Raw genomic sequence first — 26515 nt, forward strand, 5'->3', positions numbered from 1 at the left:
CAGGGAGCCCTGCACCCACCTTGGGGTGCACAAGGCTGGAGGTGGGGGCTCCAGACCCGTATGGGGGCTGCAGAACACCTGGAGGGACCCCATAAAGAAGCTTTGCCCACTTCAGCCAGGGTGGCAGCGCCTGTTTGCAGAGGCACCACTCGATCCGCAGTGTGTTCTTCAGAAGATCCCTACTCCAGGAGTCAAAATAGCATGAAATTTAATTTTACGCCTATTTGACAAAGCTTGATTTCACCTCCAATCAGCAGGGAGATAAGAGTCCTCGGCACAAGTGCGCGGGCAGTTTGGCAGCTGGGGCTGCCGATTTAATAGGTGAATTTACAGGAACAACACTTGAAAATCCCCTGGCTAGTGAACCATTAAGGTGAGCCCTGCCTTCCATCCCCGCGTCCCTCCCCGCGCTGCTCTCCCGTTGCTGGGTGCTAAAGCAAACCCCAGCTCTGTTTACCGAGTCTACTATTACAATACAGCTACCAAATATTTGCCAGCCGTCAGCTCACTGCTCCGCTATAAATACTTCAGGCCCAGGTGGAGGGACGGCGAGGGGGAGCGGCGCGGGAGCCTATGCATGGCCAGGCAGCTGCACCAAGGTGAGTGCTGAGCTGTGGTCCTGAGCGATGCCCTCTGGCTCTGGGGTGTTTTTTCCGGCTCTGGGTGGCAGTGGGGCAGGCTGGTTCCATTCCAGCCGTGGGATGCTGAGCCCCTCATCACCCTCCCCAGGGCAGCACAGAGACAGGACTGGGGATCCCACAGTGGGGGCAGCACAAAGGGACCCCAGGGATGGCACCGATGCTGGCTCCATCGCCGGAGAAGCCCTGGGATGCTGAGCCCCTCATCGCCTTCTCCAGGGCAACACAGGCAGGAGCAGAGGTCCCACAGTGGGAACAGCACAAAGAGGGACCCCAGGGATGGCAGCGATGCTGGTTCCATCACTGGAGCAGCCCTGGGATGCTGAGCTCCTCCATCACCTTCTCCAGGGCAGCACAGAAACAGAACTGAGGGTCCCACAGTGGCGACAGCACAAAGAGGGACCCCAGGGATGGCAGCAATGCTGGCTTCATCACCAGAGCAGCCCCGGGATGCTGAGCACCTCACCACCCTCCCTGGGGCAGCGTGGCAACAGGACTGGGGGTCCTACAGTGGCGACAGCACAAACAGGGACACCAGTGATGCTGTCTCAGGCTGGTTGCAGGGCCCAGCACCGTGCTTGGCATGGCAGGAGCAGGATTTCTCCCTCAGGATTTATTCCCTGCCCCAATACTCTCTCGGGGCTGGGGTGACGGTGATCCCACGCCCATGGCCAGGGATACCCTGCAGCAGGGCAGGGCTGGGGACCCTGTGGCACAGGTAGCACAAACTGCAGAGGGGCCTCATCCAGCTCAGAGAGACCCAGCCACGACCAGAGGCCACCAGGGCTGTGTGGGGAGGTGGCCGGGTTCACCCTGTGGCAGGGAAACCCACAGGGACATTGTGCGGGCAGCGCTTGGGGCTCTGCCCCCTTCGCCTCCATGCACAGCCCTGGAGTGAAGGGGAACATCCCACTGCCCCATAGCTAAAGGGAACCCCGCTGCCCTGCATTCCATGATTTGGTGGGGATTTCCCTGCTGCCCCGTGTCCTGTGGATCAGTGGGGACATCCCTGCTGCCCTACATGCCATGACTTGGGGGGGACATTCCTATTGTCCCAGATCCCATGGATTTTGGGGGGCATCCTTGCTGCTCCACGTCCTGTGGCTTTATGGGAATGTCCCTCCTGTCCCACATCCCATATCTTGACGTGAACAATCCTACTTCCCCATGTCCTATGGCTTGCAGCAGGATGACATCTACACTATGGTATGTCCCATGCCTTGAGGGGGGACATCCCCACTGCCCCACGTCCCACTCCCACTGCTCTATGTCCCATGACTTGGTGGGGATGTCCTCGCTGCCCCAAGTCCCATGGCTTGGTGGGGATGTCCCCACTGCCCCATGTCCCATGGCTTGGTGGGGATGTCCCCGCTGCCCCATGACTTGGTGGAGATGTCCTCGCTGCCCCATGTCCCGTGGCTTGGTGGAGATGTGCCCGCTGCCCCACATCCCACAACTTGGTGGGGATGTCCTTGCTGCCCCATGACCCATGGCTTGGTGGGGACATCCCCACCCCTTCAAGTCCACTGCCTGTGGGATAGGTCCCTTCTGCCCAGCAGCCCCACCATGCCCGCGGCGTGGCTCGATGCAGTCCCCCTGCCAGCTCAGGGCCAAGTGCTGCCGCAGGGTGGCAGGTCAGGGAGGGTGCCAGGGCGGGTGCCACCCTCATCCCGCTGTCCCTGCCCGCAGGGTGAGTCCAAGCGCTGAGGTGCCCCTGCCCGCTGACATGGCTGCGGGCGTCATCCGGCCCCTGGCCGAGCTGCGGCTGCCCTCGCCCTTCCCGCACGGTTTGCTGCTGCCCGCGTGCCCCGAGCCCGACTTCCCTGACCTCTCCGAAGAGGAGGAGGAAGAGGAAGACGAAGAGGAGGTGGCAGAGGAGAGCACGAGGGCAGAGCTGGCCGTCCCGAGCACCACCGAGACCACGCTGCAGCTCCTCAAGTTTTCGGAGCTTATCAGCTGTGACATCCAGCGGTACTTCGGGCGGCGGGACCGGGACGAGGCCGCCGGCAGCCGTGGCGTGCCCGAGGACTGCGGCTCACCCCGGCACGCCGAAGCCCAGCCCGAGGCCGTGGCACCACGCGGCAGCCCCAGGGCTGTGCACAGGCTGGGGCCGCTGGCAGAGCTCTTCGAGTACGGCGTGCACCGGTGCCTGCTGCCGCGGGCGGCCGGCGGCAAGACGCAGCGGCTGGAGAGGAAATATGGCCACATCACTCCCATGCATCGCAGGAAGCTGCCGCCTTCCTTCTGGAGGGAGCCTGGCCCCAGTCCCACCAGCCTCCTCCACACCAGCACCCCTGATTTCAGCGACCTCTTGGCCAACTGGACGGTGGAGCCGGGGCCGGAGCTGCCAGGCACTGGGCGGGAGCTGCCGGCCGAGCCGGGGCGCCTGGGGCTGGAGGCAGAGCCCTTCGCTGGGCTGTGACCCCGGGGGCCTCCAGCCCCGCCACGTGCCCCACCGTTAACGATAAACCCGATGGGTCCAGTGCCAGCACTGCGGCACTTGGAGCTGCCGGTCAGAGCCAGCGATGGGAAGAGTGAATAAATGACTCCCACCAGGCACCAGCGTGTGAAGTATCCTTTGCCACCCACTGTCACGGTGTCCCTGCCGGCAGTGACAAAGAGCCACTGGCTGCCCCGGCAGCAGGAAGAGGCGAGAAGCACGGTGCCAGCAGGAGCCAGCAGCCCATGTTTACTCTGTGGCCCAAGTTGGTGGATCCCATCCCCTTATCTCAGCCGCGCTGGGGCAAAGGGCGACACGGGGGCCTCATAAAGCACCCGGCTGCCAGCACCCACGGGGGACCTACCACTGCCTTGGGGACACACTGCACCCTGGCAGTGCCAGGGAACCAAACCCACGCTGGATGTCCCATGGTGCTGGGAGGGCAACTGGCCCTTCTGCACGGCCCCCGCTGCCCGACCGGGCTGTTACCAGGGCCCAGCTGAGGCATCCTCCGCTTTGTGGTGGCTCTTTGTTGGCGTTGAAAGGGAAAAGAACCAGGAAGGGGCAGTCACCCCCTGCCTCGAGCATGCCAGCCCTGCTGAGGCCTGAGGAAGCTGGGGGAGCCCTGGCCTTCACCCATGCAGCCCCCCAGTTTGTGCCCTCCCAGCCCCTAAGGGGACACCAACAGATGGCACTGACCTTGGGCAGTGGGACCAGATGAAGAAGAGAAGCAAGAGAGGGGCAGCAGCACACTAAAAGTACAAACAGGCTTTATTTCAGCACAGTATCCTGCCATCAAAAGCCCCGCTGCGTACCAGGCTAGCCCTGCCTGAAGGAGAAGGGAGCACAGCCTCAGGGCAGGGCGCAACACGGAGGTGAGGAGCAAGGACGGTGGAGAGAGACGGGGGAGCTGAGGTGCCAGGGCTGGAGCCCTCCTCATCACCCAGGGGAGTGCAGGCTTTGCTCCCTGCCCCTGGCCAGATCCAGGGCTGCTGGTGGGTGCCTGACAGAGCCAGAACAAACTGCAGCAAGTACAGAAACACAACCAGGGGTGACTTGGCACCCAAATGTGGGCAGAGGGCAGGAGGGGCACACACTAGGGACACGGGCTGCAGAACCAACAGTGCCCCAGAGCAGGCAGCTCCCCGCTCCCCATCCCTGCCCCGAGCCCCAGGGGTGTCTCCCCACATGTGGATTTGGGTCAGAGTGGCTGAGGGAGCCAAGAAAGAGCACGAGGGAGCAGCTGCTGAACCACAGGAGCCCTTTTATTGCACAGCAGAGCAGGGCATGGCCCCCTCCTCTGGCCAGAGGGGCTGGCAGGAGCGTGGGGCAAGGGGAAAGGGGGCCTGGGAGCAAGAGGAAGCCCCACCGTGCCCTCTCTGCTCCCTAGACAGGCCCTGCAGCAGGGGCCAGGGCAGGGCAAGGTCCCAGACAGACCAGGCTGGGTGAATGAGGCAATAGAGGCCATGTGCAGATGACTGCACCCAGCTCAGCAGGGCACTTCTGCTCCTCCAGCACACTCCAGCCATCACCCAACCCTCAGAGAAAAACCTAAACCAGGAGCCAACACAGCCAAGGGTGTGTTTTGATCCCTTGGGAAAGCAGAGAAGGGGCGGGAAGAGGAGGCAGTAGAGGCGGGAAGGCAGCAACAGGCAGAAGAGCCAGGGCAACACGGCCATGTCAGTGCTCCAGGCACTGTGATGCCTGCACAGGTTGGCCCAGTCCTCTCCCCACCTCGCACGAAAGGGGGTCCCCAGCTCCATGGGGTTGGAGCGCATCTCCACTAGGCAGCACCACCCTGCATCACGTCTGTGCCAGCGAGAGCTCCTCCAGGCCTTCCTTCCCCAGCCGGTATCTGGCAAGGTCCTTGCGGGTGACCATGCCCACCACCTGCCGGGAAAGGGAGAGGGTCTATCCCCGTGCCAGCGCACAGAGCCCGGGCACAAGGGCTGTGTCCTCCCACGGAGCCCAGACCACCTGCACGCAGCGAGCAGGAACTCACCTCATTACGATTGTCTACAACAACCAAGTGCCGCAGTCCCAGGGCTCGGAAGAGCTTGAACACCCGCGGCAGAGAGGCCTCCTGCAAGGCAGAGTGGAGCTGAGGGGCTGCAGCATTCCCAGCCAGCACCCATCGCCCCGCCGTGAGCCCCGGAGGGAGCCTGGGGTACCCAGGGGTCCCTGGCCACTACCTGAGGCACCGTGTAGGGTGAGGGGTTCATGAACTCGCTGAGGTCAATCATGCACTCGCGCTCATCCTGGGAGACATGGATGGACTGGATTGGGGGGAAGCGGGGATAGGCGTCTCGGAAGTCTTTCAGCTTCAACCGCCGCTGCACCAGGCTCAGGTTGGCCCTTTCCACAAAAACCTTGGGAAGAGAGACACCGTTGGGGACGATCCTGCAGCACCGACAGGCAGAGGGGCAGGGAGGGAAGAGGGCAGCAGCCTGGAGCAGATGGACCATCTACAGAAGAACAGCCTGTTTCCTGTTCACTCGGGGTTTGTAAGCCCGGGAGGTGGGTGCAGGATGATGCTGGGTTAACCCCAGCAAAGCACAGAAGCCCCCACTGTCCATCGGGTGAGCCAAGGGAGATGGCAGGGACTCTCTGCCAGCTCCTCCAGAGCAAGGCAGGCACCAAGGGCCCTGAGGCAGCAGTGGGATGGGGCACTGACGCTCTGACACAGCCCAAACAGCCTTCACACAGCATCACCCACCTTGTGCTTCAGGAGGACGATGAGCTGGGAACGCAGGATCAAACCCCGCAGGCCTGCCACCTGCAACACAGCACCACGCGTCAGATGGGGTTGGGGAGCAAGGGCGAGGGTCCCATGCCACAGCCAGCCCTCGCGTGGCTGACCCCCAGCTGCATCCCCTGACCTGCGTGGCGTCAGGACTGCTCTCCACCACCGGGAAGCCGTTGTGGTTGGAGGAGGTGTCACTGAGGATGTCCACAACCGTGCCCACTCTCTCGATCCTCCGCAGGCAGGTGACAGGAGTGCTCATGACCTCCCTGCAGGGAAGGCTTGGTGTAAAACACAGCCTCATAGCAGCACAGCCCAAATATCCCCCCCGGTACACATGCCTCCACAGTCCTGATGAATCCTCTGTCTCCAAAACCTGCCAGGGATGCAGGGAGGGAATCATAGAATCACCAGGCTGGAAAAGACCTCTTAGATCATTGAGTCCAACCATCCCTATCTGCCACTAAACCGTATTCCTGAGCACCTCGTCTACCCATCTTTTAAACCCCTCCAGGGATGGGGACTCCACCCCCTCCCTGCGCAGCCTCTGCCAGGGCCTGATGACCCTTGCTGTAAAAATTTTTTTCCTGATATCCAGTCTGAACTTCCCCTGTCGCAGCTTGAGGCCATTCCCCCTTGTCCTAAATGCACTGCAGGCAGCATTCCCTGCTGAAGAAGGAGGTGGCACAAGGGGACAGCAGGATCCTGGGCCTGAAGCGCGTCACCACCTCCATTTCCAGTTCAAGCCAGCAACATGGTGCAAAAGCTGCTGCCCTAGGAGTGATGAGTTCTCTGGTCCTCCTACCTGGCTGTGAGGGAGTGAGACGTCACCGGGGCCTCCCAGTGCAGGAAGGGCACGCTCTGCAGCTGGATGTGCATGTCATAGAGCCCCTGCAAGGAGAGCCGAGCCGTCAGGAGAAGCCTGGCAAGATGCTCACCTCTGAGAGGGAGCACACGCTTGTCCTGCCTCCCCACAGCTCCCCAGTGCCCCTAACCCTTATCCAAGTTTCCCACCAGGTCCCAGTGAGCACACACTAGCCCTCACCTCTACAAAATAGTCTCCCACAATCTTGGCCGTCATCAGCACCAGCATGATAGGGAAACCGTACGTCACATTGCCCGTCGCCTCCATCATGATGACCGTGAGACTAAGCGTCATCCGCACTATCCCACCTGCAAGAGGCACCCAGTGAGTTTGGGGGTTTAGGGGAGCAGGGAAACATGGGGAGAGGGAACAGGGAAGCACTGGAGGCCCCTGAGTCTCTGCATGGTGATCTAGGACTGCCCACGCAGGCAGGGAGGCCGGGAGCAAGCCCAGCCCTCACGAGTACCCCAGCGCTGCCGTGCTTGGCAGGGTCGTTGGGAAACCAACAGCCAGGCCGGGCTGCAGCTGGGGAAGACGTTGTGCCAGGGAAGCAGCAATTGCTTTCTCCCGCGCCATGTTTTTGCTGCCATGAGAAGGAGGTGGCCAAGACTGAGCTGTGGGGAACTCACCTAGCTGTGCGGCAGCTCCCATCAGGGCGTACTTCCCAGGATCAGCCCAGATCTGAGCACAGGAGAGAGGAGGGGCCAAGTCAGCTGCTGGCACCAGGGCATCCAGAGATAACAAACAGTATCCTGGTCCCCAAACTCCCCTCCAAAGTGGGGAAGAATGCCTGAGGCTGTCCGCCCAGCCCAGCTGCTGGCAGGGCTCTGTTGGGACATGGGAAAGCCCAGACTCGGCTCAGGAAGATGTGAAGCGAGGAGCCAACCCACTCCAGACCACTGTGCCAAGCTGTTCGCCAGCTCCACACACGCTGCCTTCCCAGCAGCGAGGGAGGAGGAGTGGGTGCAACAGCTCCTGTCACTCAACACCCCTTCCCACCAAAGACTCACCGAGCTTTTGGACAGGTAGGACAGGGAGATGCCGAAGAGCCTCCCCCAGGCAGCACCGATCAGCAGAGAGGGGATGAAGACTCCTGCAGACACTGTGAGGCCATAGGTCCAGCAGGCCAGGAAGAAATACATCAGCGTGAACAGGCCCAGCGTCATGGGGTTGTAGGAACCTGAGTTGGAGAGAGAATGGAGAGTCAGTACTGGTCCTGCAACCCAGAGGGCAGCATGATGGGCTGCAGCCACGGGAGAACAGACAGCAGCAGCCCCACAACACGCTCTCAGCAGTGAAAGCCCCTCTCGTGGGGTGCACCTCCCTCTGTGGCAGCAGAAGCCTTTCCAACCAGCACTTTAGGTTGTTTCTGCCTGGCCAAGGACCACACCAACTGGCTGGTGCCATTGCAAGCCCTTCCAACCCACCAAATCCAGCAGGCGCCTTTCCACCATCTCATGGCCCACAATGACCTGTCCCGTTCCCAGCCCTGTGGTTCCCAGCCTCCCTGACGAACTTCAAAGCTCCGTGGGACCACCAGTGATGAAAGATGAGGTCAGGAGGACAGAGGTGCTGGTAAGCTGGCAGGGACTCGCTGCCAGCTTGGAGATCAACTCAAGGTCTTGCAAACTCCCCGCAGTTCCCATGGCTGCTCCGGCCAGTCTGAAGCTGCCTCACGGCAATGGGCCATGCCATTACAGTGAGACTCTGCTGTTCTCAGAACTCAGTCTACTGCTATTTTAGGATTGCTGAGCAGCTCAGTCTAGTTTAAACAAGTACTTTGCAATTTCTCCTTCGCAGAGAGGTCAATGGACCAAAGCCCTGAGCCAGGCAAGACCCAGCACCGCAGGCAGCGACCTCAAGACATGGGACTATCATCACTTGGCTTCAGGTGGCCAAGCTGCACTACCTGGGCTGTGTGCCCAGAGATTCGGAGCTGTCTGCTCCCTGCTCACATGCAGCTGGGCATGAAACTCAGAGAACAGGCTGTTGTTACACTAGGTCTGAGGGAAATGGGAGCCAAAAGGCATTTCTCAAGCAAATCCAAACCCCAAGATCCACCTCCGCAACCTGCCAGAAGGTAAAGTCATCCTGGGGCAAAAAGGCCCTGCTAATTAAGAAAACAGCCAGAGACAGTCCCAGGATGGATTTCAGACAGTTGGTGAAGGTCAGACATGCTCCTACGCAACTCAGAAGTGACAGCCTGCAAACAGGCACAAACAGAACCAAGTTCTTGCCCATAGGCTCCCCAAGACCACAGTACCCCCTTGGCTAAGCTCGTACGTGCCACCAGACACAGCATCCGTCCCTCCTCCTTCCACCACCGTAGGCACAGTGCTTTGCTGGATCCCATCATGCCCTTGTGGGGCTGTACCGATTGTTCTCTGCCTTGTCCAACAAGTGGCCATGGAACACCCAACGCTACCTCGTGTGAGCCCAGCCCTGCGCTAGTCATGTTCAGGGCCCCACTCGCCAGGCGCACGGACCTGGAGGGTCATGGAAGAGGTTGACGACGCTCTTCTCGGGTGTGTTGAAAAAGGCAGTGGCCATAGAGTTGTACTCTCCATCAGCGCAGAAAAGCTAAGGGGGAAGAAACGAGTTAGAAATGGCAAACCTGGGCTGCCCTGTAGAAGGGGAGGCCACCAGGCTCATAGAGGAACATGAGCTGGCGAGGAGGCAGCTCTGGGCAGCAAGCATGCCAACGTCCCACTTGGGTCTCCAGCTCCAGCTGGGAGGTCCAGGGCAACAAAACCCAGCAGGGTTTCATCTCCCTGCTCAGCCCTCAGCTGAGCCTCAGCACCTCCCACGCTGGGGGACCGTTCTCCAGCATCTCTACCTGCAGCGGATAAGCCACCGTGCTCCCCTGGATGGGCTGGCAGTCTCTCGAGCAATAAATCATGACGAATCCCACGGTGGCTGTCACCGCAGCCACCAGCATGGCCTCGACCACCTGGAGGCAGGGCCGGTGGATATACCTGTGAGGGGAGCAGGAGAGTGAGGGTGGCAGCCAGGCGTGTGTGAGGGACCACCCACAGCCTGGTTTGGCACTTCCCATTGGGCGCTCAGACAGGCTGCCCTCCCAGCCCTGCCACGCTGCCCTGCTCTCTGGCCAAGCTGAGGTGGGAGACCATCAGAAAGAGCAGCTTTGCCCACCCCCCTTGCACAGAGCTGGGTACAGAAAGGTTGGTGTGATCTGGCTGGAGGGACAGCACAGAGCCAAGCCCAGAACACTGCGGCTTGTGAAGTGCTAAGAGGAGAGATGCCCTGAAAGGTGCTGCAGGCCCCTCGCTGCTCCACCACCACAGGTCATCTCCTCCCTAGACCACAAGGCCAGTCTGGGGTTTGCAAAGCTGGTGACAAGCACTGGCCCAGCCAGACCGGGCTGTGAAGGCTTTGGCAGCTCTCTGTGGCAGCAGCAGTGAGGTCTGCACAGTGCTTGCACTTATTTAGGCTTCTAAGTCACTGAAGGGAAATACTTGGCAGGGTCAGAGCAATGGTGGGATGCTGCCGGTCATGGCCTCCACTGCAGGCAGCGAGAGGCATGTGGCATCTTTGCCAGCTTCCAGGTGCTGCTGTTGCTCATGCCACACATGATATCACAGCATTGCTCTGCCTAGGAACATCACTTTGAGGGAGTGCAGAAGGCAACAGCCAACCCACGTCAGTCACCTTCACTGCCTACAAGATCCTACCTGATCCGGAACATTGTTAACCAGTAATTGAGGGCGTTGAACAGGGCCCCAAGGATCCCACCTGCAAATGCAAAAGAGGAAAAGATCAGCACACTGGTCCCAGGCTGCCCAGGACATGAGGAACATGCAAAACTCAAGGAGACATCAACAACCCACCCAGTGTGACTGGCAGCCCTGGGACATGACGACAGCCAGGCCCTGACACAAAGAGCAGCCCAGAAGGGTGGCCAGGAGCCACTGTCACAGCCCAGGCACTGGGCGGGCAAAGGGCCATAGGGATAAGCGCAACTGGTTTGAAAGCAAGAAGCTTCCCACAACTGATGTACTGACCCCACTCAACAATTTGGCAGTACACAGATTAAAGGGTGAGGGTTGGGCCAAGACCCAGCTCTCGTCCCCGTATAAGCCCCACAAGCAGCTTCTGCTCCAGCATTTAATGGATTTCCCGTTCTCCCTAGGAAATTGGATCCAAAAGCTTTTTAGGCCCAGACAAAGAAGAAAGGAAGTTATTCAGACTAATCAAATTGAAAGAGCAGCACTCTCTCACCAACCACTCCCATAAAGATGAAGATAGGAATTTCATGGATCGTGTATTTCATTTTCTGCAAACAAAAAAGAAACAAGTTTCAGGTCTCCTGGCCCATCTGCAGCCCTGCAGTCAGACACTGTCTGCGAGGACAGCACCAGTCTGTGCCAGGAAGCAGCCCCTAGAGCTGTTCCAGAGTCTCCCTCGGACACTCCGCAGCCCCAAGATCCAGCAGCAGCTGCAGAAACACCTTCTGCTGAGGCTGGTGGAGCTGAATCTGGCCGGACCCTGAAGCCTGCTCAGACAGAGCCTGTCTCAGCCTCCAGCGTTGTCTGAAGACAGGTTGGCAGCCCCAAGCTGCCGTGGGCTGCTTTTAAATCCCCCAACAGAGCCTTACCCAGGGAATATCCACACCATACCTCGTTATCAAACCTGCCAAAGTTGATGAGCCCAGGGCTGGAGAGATCCCAAGCGTTGCCGTGGTAAACGCTCAGGACAGAGTTCAGAGTGAACGTAGAGATCATGGAAGCAAAGAACTGGAAGGAGATGCAGCCCAGAGTCACTGCCAGCTGCCTCCAGCCCCGCTCCCTCACCCCGAACCACCACCCTGAGGCCCCTGGGTAGGGCTTGGCAGCCACAGTGTGATGGGGACAAGAGGCCACGTTCCCTGTTCCCACTCTGGGCAGCTTACACCGAGCAGGGGCTCGCTGGTCCTTTTGCCTCACCGTTGCCCTGCGGCACGGCCCACGGCAGCTCCCTTGAAAGGGGCTGGCAGCAACACGGAGCTCAGTCGAGTCCCAGTGAGGACCAGGGCACAGAAGGGGAGTGGGGATGCTGTTCCGTGGGATGCGTTACACATGCCTGACGGGCTGGGGCAGGAACAGCAGGAAGCTCGGGGATGTGAAACATCGGGAAAAGGCAATGCCTCATGGCAGAGCCAGAAGCCCTCAATTTACTGCTCCTGCTTTCCAGAACTTACGATTCTCCATGTCAGGAATTGGTTCCAAAATGAAGCCCCTTCCTCCAAGCTGAAGAGGACACCCCCTGCAAGCGCAAGACACCCTCTCAAGAGGCGCGTGCCATGGACCCTCGGCTCACAGCACCAGCCGAGGCACCCAAATTCACCCCAGCCCACGTGCCCTGCGCTGACCCAGCCTCACAGGCTGCAGCAAAGGGACCAGCCAAGCCCACCCAGGCACCAGTGACGAACTGTCTGCAGTGAAGCCCCTCCACTGCTCCCCTCACCCCAGGGAGGCAGTGTGACCTGAGACAGATCACCCCCCTTCTCTCTTTCTGAGCCCTGCCTGGCACAGCAGGACAGATTGGAGCAGGGCCGGGCACTGACAAGATCTGCCTGGAAGCATCGCTCAGCATCAGAGAGCTGAGACACATACCCACGGGGGCACCAAACGCAGCCGAGACACCAGCAGCAGCTCCAGCCGAGACAAAGTCCCTCTTTTCGGTGTCTCTGCGGAAGTACTCGAAGATCTGAAACAAAGTGAAGGTACGTTTACGGCTGGCCACGGGCATGAGTTACAGGGGACACCATATAACCCCTCTGAGAGACCAGCGTGACCCTGAGGAACAGCCCGGTTTGGGCACAGGACGGGAGCCTGCTGCACAGCCCCTCAGCCCTCAACACCAACCTTAAAGTCTCGCTTCAAAGACGTAGATCTCCCCTGGGAGATCCCGGCAGCGATCACCGCTCCAGAGTGAATCATGGGTCCTTCCTACAGGCAGGAGAGCAGAGTCAGGCCAGAGGAGGAAGAACCCCACAAGAGTCAAGGATGGTTAAACGCTGCTCAGCAGGTCACAGCCCTGAAGAAGCTGGAGGCCAGTGCTCAGGCACACAGTGCCATGTCTCTGCAGAGCTTGCCATTTCCCCTCTAAATTCAACCTGCTCACTGGCACAGGTTGCCCAGAGCAGTTGTGGCTGCTGCACCCCTGGAGGTGTTCAAGGCCAGGTTGGATGGGGCTGGGGCAGCCTGATCCAGTGGGAGGTGTCCCTGCCCATGGCAGGGGGTGGAACTGGATGATCTTTAAGGTTCCTTCCAACCCAAACTATTCTATGAATCTATGGAGTGGCTCCTGTGGCCATCTCCTGTTCCCACCAGCACTCCCTCCAGCCAAGAGGCTTGTCCTCAACCCCAGCAAGATAGAAAGGTCCCAATGGGGCAGCCAGGTCTCCCCATCTAACATCTGCAGGGACAACCACCCATGGACATTGGCTGCTGCTCTCCTGCCCTCAGCAGAGCCACACGCGGACTGGCTTGGTGGCACCGCGTGCCTGGGGGCTCCCCAAGCCTGGCCACAGTCACCTGGGCTGGCAGACCAGGGGGTACAATTAAGAAGTGGCCGTATGGCCACCAGCACCACGTTCCCAGTGTGAGGCCAGTGACGGACTGCAGCACTCGTGCCAGCGGAGGGCACCAACATGCCAGGAGTGGTTTGTGTACATCACCTTTCCAACAGCCAGGCCGCCAACCACCGAGAGGATGACCCCGCAGACTTTGATCACCAGCGTCTACAAAACAGACACAGCAGACACAGGTGACATGAGCGACACAGCTGCAGCAGCCACAGTGGACATAGACCCAGTGACCCCAGGGAAATTGCAATTCTCACCCTCCCCAGTGCGGCAATGGGTTTGGCCAACTTTCTTCTTGGCCAGGGCAAAAAATGACCCAGAGCTGCTCTTCCCAGTGCCAGTGGCTGATCCCAGAGCTGGTCTACCTGCCTGACACTGGGGGGAACCACTATGGAGCCAGGCAGTGTGTCCAGGCAGCCAGGAGCTTCTGCCCGCTCCCCTTCTGCTGCAGTGCAGGCAGGGAGCATCCCATGAGGACACGAGACACCTGGCGGAGGAGATGCCAGCACAGGCAGAAGGCATGCAGCCCACCACCTCCCGTTTCCTACCTTGAGGCGGACAACGTGCGGGATCTTCACACCGTTGAGATAGCATTTGATCTGGGGAATGCCACTGCCAGCTGCAACGGGCTGCGGGGAGGGAGAGCGTGAGTGGCTTCCACGCACACGCCCTGGCCACCTTGCCCCATCTCTCAGCACACCAAACACACCCTGGGGGGGCTTGGAGGTGAGGCCAAAGCCTATCTGGAGGTGGGCTTGAGGCAGGCATCCACTGGCCCTGAGGGCACATATTCCAGGGAGAAGGAGCCGGCTGGGCTCCCGAGGGATGCCAGGGTGTCCCCACCACCTGCCTTGTGAGCTGCAAAAGGGTCACACTTGGTGGCCAAGGAGAGCAAGGACAAAGCCACAAGGAAGACTGCTGACCCAGAGTAGCCCACGGGGAGCCATTGGCCCCTCCCAGCCACAACCAGTCTCTGGCTCGTCCTCCCAAGCGTGTCCCCAAGGCAACAACCAGCCTGTTCTCCACTGGTGCTCATGTACGCTCAATGCAGAGAGGCCAAGCAGGTGCCAAGGCTTGCAAGAGCCACACCTGCACCCAAGGCAGGAGCACACCCTCTCCCCCAAGCTGCCAGGACTGGGCTACCAAGAACCAATTTGGCAGAAACACATTTGCCATTACACAAACATGCATGTTTTTTGGAGGTATGATCCTGCTTTCCCTTGTGTAAGAGCCAGGGCAGGAGGCATGGGGTTACCCTACGGAGGCCACCCCCAAATTCTTACCTCTATGAAAGCAACTATAACGGAGCCCACCATCACCACACTGGCATTCAGGGTGGCCCAGAGTAAGAGGGAGAAAGACAGGCCCCCTTTCTCCGTGAACTTGTCAATGTCTGGGGAGGCGACTCAAGGAAAGGCCAGCATTGGTTGGACACCATCCCTCCCACATGATAAACTACCACTAAAACACTCCATGGGCTGCAGCAGCACAGCAGACGCAGCACAGCTGCACACTCAGCACAGCCAGGGCAGCTGTGAGGAGCCAGCTTCCTCTGTCACAGCAGCATCTGGCCACCGCTGAAGCCCTGCAGAGCAGTTAGGCACTCGGCAGCACCATCTGTACCACCAAACCCAGGCAAAGAAGCACTGCCCACTACCCCAGCCTCCCTCTTGTGGCTACTGGGACCAGAGATCCCACAGCTCCCAGCTAGCTGGTGGCCACAGCTCCATGGAAGGATACTGCCCTTCACCACGCGGTACTTCAGCCCTGCCAGCTTCTCCACCACGATGTCGATGAAGCAGGCAACGAGGCCAGTGAGGATGCCGATCATGGCACAAATGACCCAGCGCTTGATCTCCACCGTCCGGAAAGCCTGAAGGACAGCCAACCATCAGACTCCGCCGCCACCCAGCCCAGCCCCCACCAGCATCAGGGATCTCCAACCCATCTGGCCACCTTCCCCAGCCCAGCCCTAAGCTCAGACAGCCCCGATGACAGCTACCCACAGAAAACGGACGCTGTCTGACCCAGCAGAGCAATTTACTTATTTGAAGCCAGTGCCCTCGCCCCTCTGTAGAATCCCTAACAGCAGGCATGCTTTTTCAGCTCACCTGCCTCTATCAGGCCCCTCCTATGAGGCTTTCTGCTGAGCCACTGACTCCCAAAGTCCCCAGCGAGATGCTTCACATGGCTCCAGAAGTCCCTCTGCTCAAGGACCTGCCCTGTGCTACCCTGTGATGCCACCACGCACACCCAGGCTCGCTCCCGTTTGAACTATCCCATGCTGAGTTCTTGCTCCTGGGGTTTTATGGCTCAGCACAAGTTGGTCAGTGCCCATAAACCATCCCCAGCTCCAGCGCAGTTTTGAGTGTAACCTCCCCTAGGGCGGAGAAGCCCCGGAGCAGCCAGGCAGTGGGGAATGGATCTCCTGGGCCATCCCAGCCGCAGGAATGGTGGGCAACCAGGTCATGGCGAGACTCACCGCGTGGTTTATCCTCCTCTCCTCCTCCAGGAACAGCTGGTTTTCACTGTTGTCATAGTCCAGGCTCTAGTTCAGGAAAAGAAGATGCTGTTACCATCTAGTGCAGGGGAAGAGATACCCATGCTGGGGAGGGTCGGCCTCAGACCCACACCCCTGTCCCTCCACACCCCTGTACCTTCTTCTTCTTCTCTCAATCCCACTCCTTCCTGCTGAAACCCCTCTAGCCTCACGGCTGCAAGCCCTTTCCCCATGTAGCTTACCCACTGCATCCCAGAGCTGGGGGAGGGAGACAGGTACTTACCTCGTACTTGAGCGACAGGAGCTTCTCGTTGTGGGGGATCTCATTGGGACGCTGCCGAGGGAGTTCCGTCTCCTGTGGGATGTGATGTGGAGGTCAGGAGGGCCAGGTCTGAGTCCAACCCTCCTCTCTGCCACAAAACTGCTGGTTTAATGCTGGCTTTCATGCTCAGGAAAGGCAGGGAAGACTGCAGAGATCCAAACCCCAGTGCAAACCGCCTGGCAGCCCAGGATCCAGGACGATTTTCCACCAGTTGGTGGATTTATGGGATGTAAGGCAGCTGGAACAGACAGCCAGGCATGCACCCTCATCCACTGTCCCTCCACCCCTAGGAAGGGTGTTTCCCCACAGGTAGATGCAGGGTTTGCCCAGGTGGGTACCACGATCCCATATTTATCCAACAATGCTTCAGAGCAGCTCTGTGCACCAGTGGAGGGCAACCTTTCACCTCGGCAGGAAATTCCTTTGGCCAAAAGCATGGAGCTATTTCAAGCAGGCCTGTGTTTTTGGGCAGAAACCAAATTTTGTTTCCCAAACGCCTCTGACCGTACAAGCTGCTCCCAACCCTGATTTAGGGCACCTACCGAAGATGCCAGACGTGCCCCAGGGCAGCAGCACCCTGCACCCTTCCCTGGCCCGGAATTACAGCTATGGCCAAAGCCAGTTCAGCTTTTCCTCCAAGGTACCAGATTAAGACATATTTCTTCCCATTTAAGTATTCCACAAGAAATATTTAGCAAAAGTTGTCTTCTCGCTTGTGCTTCCCACAGCTCCATAGCTGAGGCAGGAGCATCTGGGGAAGAAAAGCTTTTCTGGTGTGCGTGGAAGGGAATAAGTTGAAGTCTGAGAGTTTCTGCAAGATGCCATCTGCCCAGCTCTGTGTCAGGGCTGAGCCGTCCCCTCCCCTGCCTTCACTCCAAGCCGGGTAGCAGGCAAGAGAAGTAGCTGTAAGGAGCTCTTACACAACAAGGAAGAAATCTCTTCCCACTCCACTTCCTTCTGCGTTTACTCTTATGAGAGGTCTCTGTACCAGTGCGCTGGTGTTGCTGCCCAGAGAGGACCACAGCGTCCTCAGGCCAGTGCTGGGCTAAGGGGGAGCAGCGGGGGTCAAAGCAGAGCAGCTGCCTGTGACACCAAGGGCACCCAGCCCAGGAGGAAGCACTGGAGCCCTTGCAGGACAAGTGTGGTGTGAACGGGGAAATGAAAGCAACTGTTAGTGCTGGAAGAAGGTGTCAGTAATGACAGGCTCTTGTCTGTGCCACTCACCAGCTCACGGACATCCTCGTTGAGGTCCACATTGCTCAGCTGCCCGATGCGCAGGAAGGAGGAAGGAGTGAGCTGAGGGAAGAAGCAAAAATGGGATCAGTTCCTGAAGGTGCCGTGAGCTTTGGCAGAAGGAAGGAGCAGGCATGAAGGTGCTTGTGCTCTGTGCCCAGCACTCAGCTCTGCCTGCCCACTGCCAGGGTCCCCTAAAGTGCAGTTCCCACAGAAGACTGCTCTCAGAGGAGGTGGGACCCACCACCCCAGTGGGAGCACGAGGCAGCAGCAGCCTGATGGGGTTTGGGCAAGCTGCTCCAGCCTGTTCGCTGGCAGACACGACTCTCCCCAGGGAAGGTGCCAGGCAGCAGCAGCTCAGTCGAGACTGGCAGCCGGCAGCCCCAAGAGCTGGCGAGAGTCTCCAACAACCTCCAGCCACAGAACATGGCACCCGGATGCAGCAACAGTGCAGCCAGCAAACCCGTGCTGAGCAGCGCATTCCACACTCCCCTGGTGCTGGGGAGGGACAGACCCCCAAACAAAGTGCCATTGCTGCAGTCACAAGCACACCGAGACGTGCCAGGGCCATCCTTCAGCTCATGGACCCGGACAGTGATACAGGACAGCAAAGGGCACGTTTGGCTCTGCCATCTGCTCCACAGGAGCAGTTCCCAGCCAGGGAGACGAGCACATCAGCACATTCATCTCCCTCCAAGCAGCGCCAGCTGCCAGCCGGCGCACAGAAGAGGAAGCAGGGCACATCGCTCCTGCGCAGCCTCGGGGACACCAGAGCCGGCCCCAGCGCCATGCAGAGAAGGAACATTTGTGTCTCCATCTGGGGAGCAGGTTCTCCTTTCGCTGGTGACTGCTCAGGCTTGTTACTGGCAACACAATTGCATAACACGGGAGTTTTTGGGGTTATTTGGGGTACCTCTCATCTCCTCCAGTTGGGCAGTGCCGCAAGGGCAGCCGGCAGAAGCAGGCAGGCTGCTGTCACTCCTGCACCGTTGTGAAATGCAGGCAGGGATGCACAGGGGTATGAGCAGCACTGTCACCAAGCATGGTCCAAACACCCATTCTCAACATGAAGATTTTTCCCTTGCCAGCTACCAGGCTAAAGGACTGGTGAATAAAAGAGGGAAGGTGAGCAACAGCAGGGCCCTGGCACATCGGTCCCTCTTGCTTGCCAACGGATCCCAGATCGAGCCCTTGCTGCTTTAATCCCCACCAATCCTGTCTGGAACAGGCAAGCCAGAGCGGCTGGGAGCAGCGCATGTTGCTGCACACAAAGAATATCCCTTTGTATTTGCAGCCTGACCTATTTTACCATTTCCCTGTCTGCTCCACGGTCTCATTCACTCTCTGACCTGCAGGCGGGTTCTGCCCCAGCATCTCAAACCCTCTTTGGTGCCCTTTTCTCCCCAGAAGCCTGAGCCTGCAGGAGGAGACGAGCACTAAGTGCTGCAGGCAGCTGTTTTCAGACATGGGTTTGGTAAGACCAGCCTGGGCCTTGGTTCTGGTCTGTGATGGCTCCACAATCCCCATGGAAAGGATCCAGGTGGACAGTTTTCCCAGCAGTCAGAGAGGACCACGACAGGCTCCTATGAGCAAGGCACACCCAAAGCTGTCATCTTGCTGGGGTGGTGTCACCTCCCTGTTTCAGTGCCCGCTGGTGCCCATCTGCTCTGGTCACAGGTGGAGGTCCCAGCCAGGCCCCTGCTGTCCTGCAGAGAGGGAGGACAGACACATTCCTTGCCTTCAAACCCTGGGAGGGACAAAGCCAAGACCTTGCGAGGGAGTCCATCTCCACCCAGCTTCAGGAAGCACAAGGATTTAAGGCTCACTTTAGATGCCACGTGCCCAGGGTGAGACCAAAGCAAGGAGATGGAAACAGTCACTCATGCCACATCTCCTGCTCATGCTGGCTCAGACCCCAGGCACCAACATCTCAGAAAGGACCGGTCTTTCGTGGAAATTCTTCTCCTGCTCACCATTGGGGTCTGCAGAAAGGCCAGACGTGGCTGAAGCAGTGACACCCCTGTCCACACCCTTCCCTGTGCGGCCAGAGCACATCAACTCTGCTCCAAATGGATTAGGCAGCAGCAGGATCCGAGCACAGATGAAGGGAAATGAGCTGCAGTGGAACCTGAAGCAGAGCAGAGTCTCTTAAATATGCTCCCCTGGAGTCGCCCCCCTAAGTTACTGCATCCCTCTGGCATTCAGATGGGCTGGGCTGCCCTGTGAGCCGAGGGCTGGCTCCGGCCTTGCTCAGAATGGAGATCACATGCTGGGAGGATAGGAAAAAGCTACTTCCATCAGCACTGGCCTCCTGTGAGGGGGATGGGAGGAATCAGGCAGGCAGGAGCCAAGACAGAAGGTTATTTGTGCACAGCTCCAAGATTCACCAAGCTCCCCTCCTCTGGATGCTTTTCAAGCTCAGGGCAAGAGAGCTGCTGATCTCAGGTACGTATGATGTTGGTGTGACCGTGGTGTGATTACCTCCACATAACATCATCCACTACTGCCAAAACCCAGAGGACACAGAAGAGTTAACAGCTCTCCTGTCCCAAGAGAGGCTCTTGGGCCAGCTGAGCCTGCCTCCAAGGAAGCACTTGAACATCAACAGCACTTGGCACTCACCTCGTGGTAAAGCTAACCTTTTCCATTCTGAGCTCTGCAGGGAGAGGTTTGGAGCCTTGATCTGGACCAAAACTGCTTAACATCTTTGTTATCCCCAATGGATACTGTTGGAATGGGTCAAGAGGAGGCCATGAAGATGATCTGAGGGCCAGAGCACCTCTGAGATGAGGACAGGCTGAGAGTTGGTCTTGTTCAGCCTGGAAAAAGAGAAGGCTGCAGAGAGACTTTAAAGCAGCTTCTAGTGCTGAAAAGGGCTCCAGGAAAGCTGGTGAGGAGCTTTTTACAAGGGCCTGGAGTGATGGGACAAGGGGGAATAGCTTTAAATTGGAAGGGGGAAGATTTAGATTAGACCTTATGAAGAAATTCTTCATGACAAGGGTGGGGAGGCCCTGGCCCAGGTTGCCCAGAGCAGTGGTGGCTGCCCCATCCCTGGAGGGGTTCCAGGCCAGGTTGGATGGGGCTTGGAGCCCCTGATCCAGTGGGAGGTGTCTCTGCCCATGGCAGGGGGTGGAACTGGATGGGCTTTGAGATCCCTTCCAACTGAAACCATTCCGTGATTCTATGATTTGTCAGCAGAGCAGTCGGTACAGGTGGGCAGAGCTGCTCCTCAGAGTGACCTCACCAGGCTGCAAGGAAGGGACTGAAGTTCAACAGAGGCAAATACAAAGCCCTGCACCTGGGACAGATGTGCCGCAGGGGTTAGCAAGCAGCGCTGGTGAAAGTCTGGCAGTGAGCTGGTGGATGGGTTGAATCATAGAATCGTTTGGTTGGAAAAGATCTTCAAGGTCATAGAATCCAACTGTACCTGTTCATTACTAAACCGTATTTCTGAGCACCTCATCTGCCCGTCTTTTAAATTCCTTCATGGGTGGTGACTCAACCACTTCCCTGTACAGCCTGTGCCAGAGCCTGATAACCCCTTTCATGAAGAAATTTTTCCTCATGTCTAATCTGAACCACCCCTGGCACAACTCGAGGCCATTTCCTCTCATTCTATCACTCCTGAAGAGAAGTCAGTGGCACAAACCTGCAGTGGAGACGGTCACCACCATCTGGGTGATACCAGAACACAGCCAAGAGGTCCAGGGAAGGGATCTCACACCTCCACCTGGCACCTGCAATAGCACACCTGAACTTGTCTTGAGGAGCCCAAACTAGATGCCAAGAGAGACATAGAGAAGCAGGAGTGAGTCCAGCAATACACTTGGGGGCTGGAGCAGGTGGTAAGATCACAGAATCACAGAATCACCAGGTTGGAAAGGACCCATTGGATCATCGAGTCCAACCATTCCTAACACTCCCTAAACCATGTCCCTAAGCACTTCATCCACCCGTTCCTTAAACACCTCCAGGGAAGGTGACTCGACCCCCTCCCTGGGCAGCTGTTCCAGTGCCCAATGACTCTTACTGTGAAGAATTTTTTTCTGATATCCAACCTGAACCTCCCCTGACGGAGCTTCAGGCCATTAGATGTAGAAGGAGAAGTTGGTGCTTCTCAGAGAGAGCCTCTTGCCATCTGCAGACACCTAACAAGAGGTTAGGGAGAAGACAGAGCCAGATTTTCCTCAAAGCTTTGCATTGATGGGACAAGAAGAAGCAGACAAGCTGCAGCATGGGAACTTCTGTTTAGATATTGGAGACAAATGTTTGTGGCAAGGGTGGTGACACACCGAACCTGGGAAGGTGCAGAGTCTCTGGCGTTGGAGATACATCTTCACTGGACATGGCCCTGAGTGACCTCGTCTAAGGGATCCGCTCTTAGCAGGGGCTGGGCTAAAAGCCTCCTCATACCCCTTCCTCCTACACTCTGCTCCAAGACAGGCAAGAGCAGGTTCAGGATCAATCTCAACAAGAAAAAAAAAAAATCTGGTAGAGCTCAACCACCACCTTCTACTCATGTCCCGAAAGGATCATCTCTGAGGTCAGGAAGAGGCAGCTGAATGCAGATACCAGCCCAGAGCATCGCAGGTCGGGGTGGGAGACAGGAGCCCGTCTGGCAAAGGTGACAAGAAGTCACACTGCTATATGTGATGCCACAGCAGCCAAAGAGCCACACCTGTCTGTGAACAGCAGAATGACTCCAGGCAAGGCTAAAACGCCACAGGAGCAACCCAAGCCTTGTGCAGGGACCTAGCAGTGCTTCCCAAATTTCGCTGTGAATAGGAAGCATCTGATTCTGCTCCACACCCCATTCCCCCTGGGATGAGCCACTCAGGTTGTTCCCTACATGACATCACCCACCACCAGTGAAGACACCGGTCATGCACAGCCCCTTATCACCATTCTGCTACTCTCTAACGATCTGGAAACATGCAGCTTTCTGTTATCAATGAGATAAAGCACAGCACAGACCACATCAGGAGCCCACAGCAGCATTGCAGAAGCAGTGGGAGGGGAGGAAGAGGATTTCCAGCCGTCGAGACTCTCTTGGCCCCAGCAGGCTCTGCTGAGGAGCCCCTGGTACCCACTCAAGGGGGGAAGGACGGCTCCAGGCTGCAAGACTGCATCACTGCTTTTGAAATCCCCCTCCACTGACACACAACACAGCTACGATTGGCTTCAGCCACACAGCCTTCATCCTTGAAACACTTCACACCAGCAGAGAACAAAGGTCCTCACCTCCAGGCCCATAACGGGGTAGAAAGTACCTGGACTCTCCCCACAGTGTCACCACCCAGCCGCAATCCTGCTTCTAGTCTCCCACTGCCAGGGAATCAGCAGCCTGCAGCCCATCCGCCAGGAACCAGGGCTCACTCAGATGACTCTTCTTTCCCTCCCCCCAGAAGAGCACCCTCCCCTACCAAGATCTTCTGATTGCAGCAAGCAGGCCACAAAGGGTGCATTTTACACCCTGTTAATACAAACAAGACCGACAACATCTAGAGATGCAGAATAAACACAGAGGTTAACTAGGACCAGCAGCAGCCTGGTCCACAGTTTGGTGACCACCTGTTTCCAGGCACCCTCAGGAGCAGGACCATTATAGTAATCCCAAATTCAAGGCGTTCTAGCCCAAGCACAAGGCGTATCTTCCACAGGTAGTGAAGGAGAAGCGTTCTTTTCTGAAATGATGGAAATTAGCTGCTCTTACTAAAATTGTCTACTCGCTTTTCAGCCTGAGAACCAACATATCGGCTCGAAAACACGGAAAAAGGGCAGCCCACAGCAGTCGTGATGCTCAGATACAGAGGCAGCCTCTCAATTCTTGATATACTCGAGGCACTAGGAAGTCCTGGTGAGAGGATGCAGGGTCAATCAGCTCCAAAGCAGCACTCAGCTGGCCCCAAACCAGACGAAACCTCAGACACTGAGCCCTGTAGCATCCACCCCCCCTGCAGTCATGGGTTTGTTCATCCAGCCCCTGCCCACAAGCGCTTGACCTCAGTCTCTTGCCGGGAAACTATAGATCCGTGTTTCCTTTTAAGATCACTTTCATTTCAATTCAATAAGCACCTGAAAAAGGGAAGAAGCTCCGCTGGGGACAGTTTTACTGTATTACCACAACTCCTGTCCAAGCCTCCCATGTGCTGTGCAGCTCCAGTCTCTCTGTATTTCTCTGCCAAAGCTGTCCTGCCTTCACTTTTCAATGCACAGCACTATATAGGGTCTAGGTCAACGGACCATCCGAGAGAGAGAAGCAGCTGCCCGGCACCAAAATGCAACCCCAGAGCTATGGTGACAACTCAGCTGCCACTGCCAGGGGCACGTGTGGTCCAGGCAGCTGTGGGTTCAGAGCTTGGTACTCACTCTCCTCCTCTGCTAAAGAAAATACCACATTGTGCCTTCTCACCAGCTGGGACCTGAGCTTTCCGTGCTGTGAAAGGACATGGTGACAATGAATCAGACTGGCCCCACCACCAACCACTCCTGCTGTAGGAGGTTCAAGCATTTCTTCCGAGCCACCCGGAAAGCCCATTCCTAACTGACCCACAGCCATGAGATCTGGTTAATCCCTATTGTAACATCCTTCAAGCCTGCAGAGCTCACCACGTGGTCTTTAAAGACAACCCATGCTGTAAATACGTGGGGTCCTGTTGTTCTGCCCCAGGGAGGTGATTTCTATTTTCACACCAGAACAGCTGTAACGGCGCAGGCAGCTCCTTCCAGTCACTGTGCCCCGCTTCTGCAGTGCCACACTAGGCACTTCCAGCCTAATGAACCCTGCACTCCCCTTTAATTAGCCATTGTTCTGACTTGCCCAGGAGTAGGGCAGCACAGAATCATGTTCCGTGAGATGCAGCTACAGCTGCCAAAGGCCAGCACCGCTCCTCCCTGTCTAAGCTCAGCTCTCCGGGAAAACTCCCTAGAGGAAATTTGAGGATGGCACCTGGAAGCAGCACCTCTCCCTGGCATGGAAGTGCCCTGTGCACCCAGCGCTCACCTGGCACAGCCTGCCCAGCCCCAGCTTCGCTCTCTAACAGGCACCGAGTGCCTCGGCCATGCAGTGCTTCAGTTAACCACACCGCACATGGAGGAGAGACTGCTAGGCTGACTGCCCGAGGAACAGCCTCCAGTACAGCGGAGAGGAGTCTCTCTTCAGTTAATTACCCAAAATTAACACACAAGAAGAAATTAGCCTCCCCGTGTTTGGGACACATCCCACGCTGGACTTGTTTTTTGTCAGCATGGGTCCATGCAGCCAGCAGCACGCCAGCCTCAGGTGCTCCTGTGTTTGAGCCCAGCCTGCTGGTTTGGGCAGCAGCAGCGTGCCAGGCAATGGGCTCTCTCACAGAGCGGCATCGCTAGAGGAAACGAAGAAGGCAGCTGCAGGAGGAGGTCCCTGCCCAGCAAGGGCCTGCTGGCGGGGTCCGTCTCAGTTGCACCCAAGGCTGAGGAGCAGGCAGGGTCCCAGTTGAGCGTTGGTGCCTCATGATGGGACCTGGATGACGCAGCCTGTCCCGCTGCGCAGCAGGCACTGAGCCAGACCCTCCCTCAGATTTTCCCCCCGGAGTGACCAGAGAGCCCCATGCCCTGGCTCCCTCCTGGCTTCTCCCCACACCAAGCCCTGCCAGGTTCTGCTCTCCCCAGGCTGGGAGAGCTGGAGGAGCCCCAGCCCCACCGCGGAGCTGCTCAGAGAGCAGAGCGCAGGCAGCCCCTGCCCAGCCCCGGGACACGGCTGTTCGAGGGTACGGGGAACAAGGACACGACCCCAGAGCCTGGACCGACACTCTCGGTGCAGAGGGGCCTGGGGGAAGACAGACACCGCCCTCCAGTCTGTCTTCCAGGGGCCGGTACCCAGGTCCCGGGGCCGCCATCCCCCCATCCCCGGCCCGGCACCCCGCTCTGGGAGCCAGTATCCAGATCCCGGGACCGGTATCCACCTCCCATCCCGGGACCAGCATCCAGCTCCCGAGGCCAGCATCTCCGCCTCCCCATACCGGGGCCGATACCCTGCTCTGGGAGCCAGCATCCAGCTCCCGGGGCCGGTATCCCTCGTCTCCCCTCCCCGGGGCCGGTACCCTCCCTCTTCCCTCCCTCCCAGAGCCGGCATCCAGCTCCCAGGGCCGGTACCCTCCCCTCTCTCCTTCCCTCTCGGGGCCGGTACCCAGATCCCCGGGCCGCTATTCCCCTCCATCCCGGGCCCGGTACTCCGCTCTAGGAGCCGGTATCCAGCTCCGGAGGCCGGCACCCAGGTCCCGGGGCCGGCATCCCCCCCAGCATCCCGGGGCCGGTACCCAGGTCCCCAGGCTGGTATCCCCTCCCACCCCGGGGCCGGTACCCCGCTCTGCGAGCCAGTATCCAGCTCCCGGGGCCGGCACCCCCCTCCCTCCCGGGACCGGCACGCACCTGCCGGGCTCCGCCCGCCGCGCCGGGGCCGGTGCCGTTGAGCAGCGGGGTGGTCTCTCCCGCTTGCTCGTCGTCGTCCTCGTCGTCGCGGTCGCGCCCCGACCAGGACACCTTCTTGGCGACGTTGGCCATGCGGGGCAGCGGCAGCGCGACCTCCGCCAGCCCCTGCCTCTCCGCCCGGTCATGTGACCGCCGCGCCGCCGCGCTCACGTGAAGGCGTGTCCTCACGTGACTCGCCCCGCGGCACCATGGGAGTTGTAGTCCCTGTCGGAGACGCTCATGGCGCCCACGGCTGGGCTCAGCCCCAAGGGCACGGGGCAGCGCCGGCACCTCTGGCTCACCGCCCGTCACGGGTTTTCCATGCCACAGCTTCCCTCCTGACTCAGCGGCGCGGTCACAGCCCGGGCATCGCTCCCTGCTGCGCCCGAGCTGCTCCCAACTGGCTGTGAGCAGCACCAACCGTGGCAGGGAGGCAGGAATACAGGAGGCCCTGGCCCAGGCTGCCCAGAGCAGTGGCGGCTGCCCCATCCCTGGAGGGGTTCCAGGCCAGGTTGGATGGGGCTTGGAGCCCCTGATCCAGTGGGAGGTGTCCCTGCCCGTGGAAGAGGTGGAACTGGATGGGCTTTAGAGTCCCTTCCAGCCCAAACCATTCCATGATTCTATGATGATTCCATTAATTTAATAGGAATTCTGGAGTTGCACATCCTTTGGGGGCAGGAGCCGATGCCCCCCAGGCTTTGGGACAGGCCATGAGCCAGGGTCCAGCTTTGCTGTTGAAG

At 58.6% G+C, this 26515-nt stretch overlaps 2 protein-coding genes across 2 annotated transcripts; one reads left to right on the top strand and one right to left on the bottom strand.

Annotated features, from left to right (window-relative positions):
• The first annotated feature begins 349 nt into the window (after positions 1-349).
• PERCC1 (proline and glutamate rich with coiled coil 1) lies at positions 350-3100 on the top strand. The gene is made up of 3 exons (XM_054080775.1): positions 350-373; positions 480-599; positions 2328-3100. Exons 2-3 carry the CDS (start codon positions 574-576, stop codon positions 3058-3060), a joined length of 759 nt encoding a protein of 252 aa, XP_053936750.1. The 5' UTR covers positions 350-373; positions 480-573; the 3' UTR covers positions 3061-3100.
• Positions 3101-3848: 748 nt separating this feature from the next.
• On the bottom strand, positions 3849-25930 carry CLCN7 (chloride voltage-gated channel 7). Its single transcript, XM_054080899.1, has 25 exons — positions 25737-25930; positions 17319-17390; positions 16056-16127; positions 15755-15820; positions 15013-15145; positions 14556-14665; positions 13821-13901; positions 13366-13428; positions 12551-12634; positions 12299-12392; positions 11884-11948; positions 11324-11440; positions 10926-10980; positions 10379-10439; positions 9523-9661; positions 9173-9266; positions 7697-7866; positions 7316-7367; positions 6867-6994; positions 6627-6712; positions 5958-6090; positions 5795-5854; positions 5271-5447; positions 5081-5161; positions 3849-4968 (listed from the first exon to the last, which is right to left on the bottom strand). The coding sequence occupies exons 1-25, from the start codon at positions 25866-25868 to the stop codon at positions 4882-4884; spliced, it is 2412 nt and encodes an 803-aa protein (XP_053936874.1). The 5' UTR covers positions 25869-25930; the 3' UTR covers positions 3849-4881.
• Positions 25931-26515: the final 585 nt, after the last annotated feature.

The sequence above is a fragment of the Cuculus canorus genome, chromosome 15 (genome assembly GCF_017976375.1).
Source record: "Cuculus canorus isolate bCucCan1 chromosome 15, bCucCan1.pri, whole genome shotgun sequence".
NCBI classification, from domain to species: domain Eukaryota; kingdom Metazoa; phylum Chordata; class Aves; order Cuculiformes; family Cuculidae; genus Cuculus; species Cuculus canorus.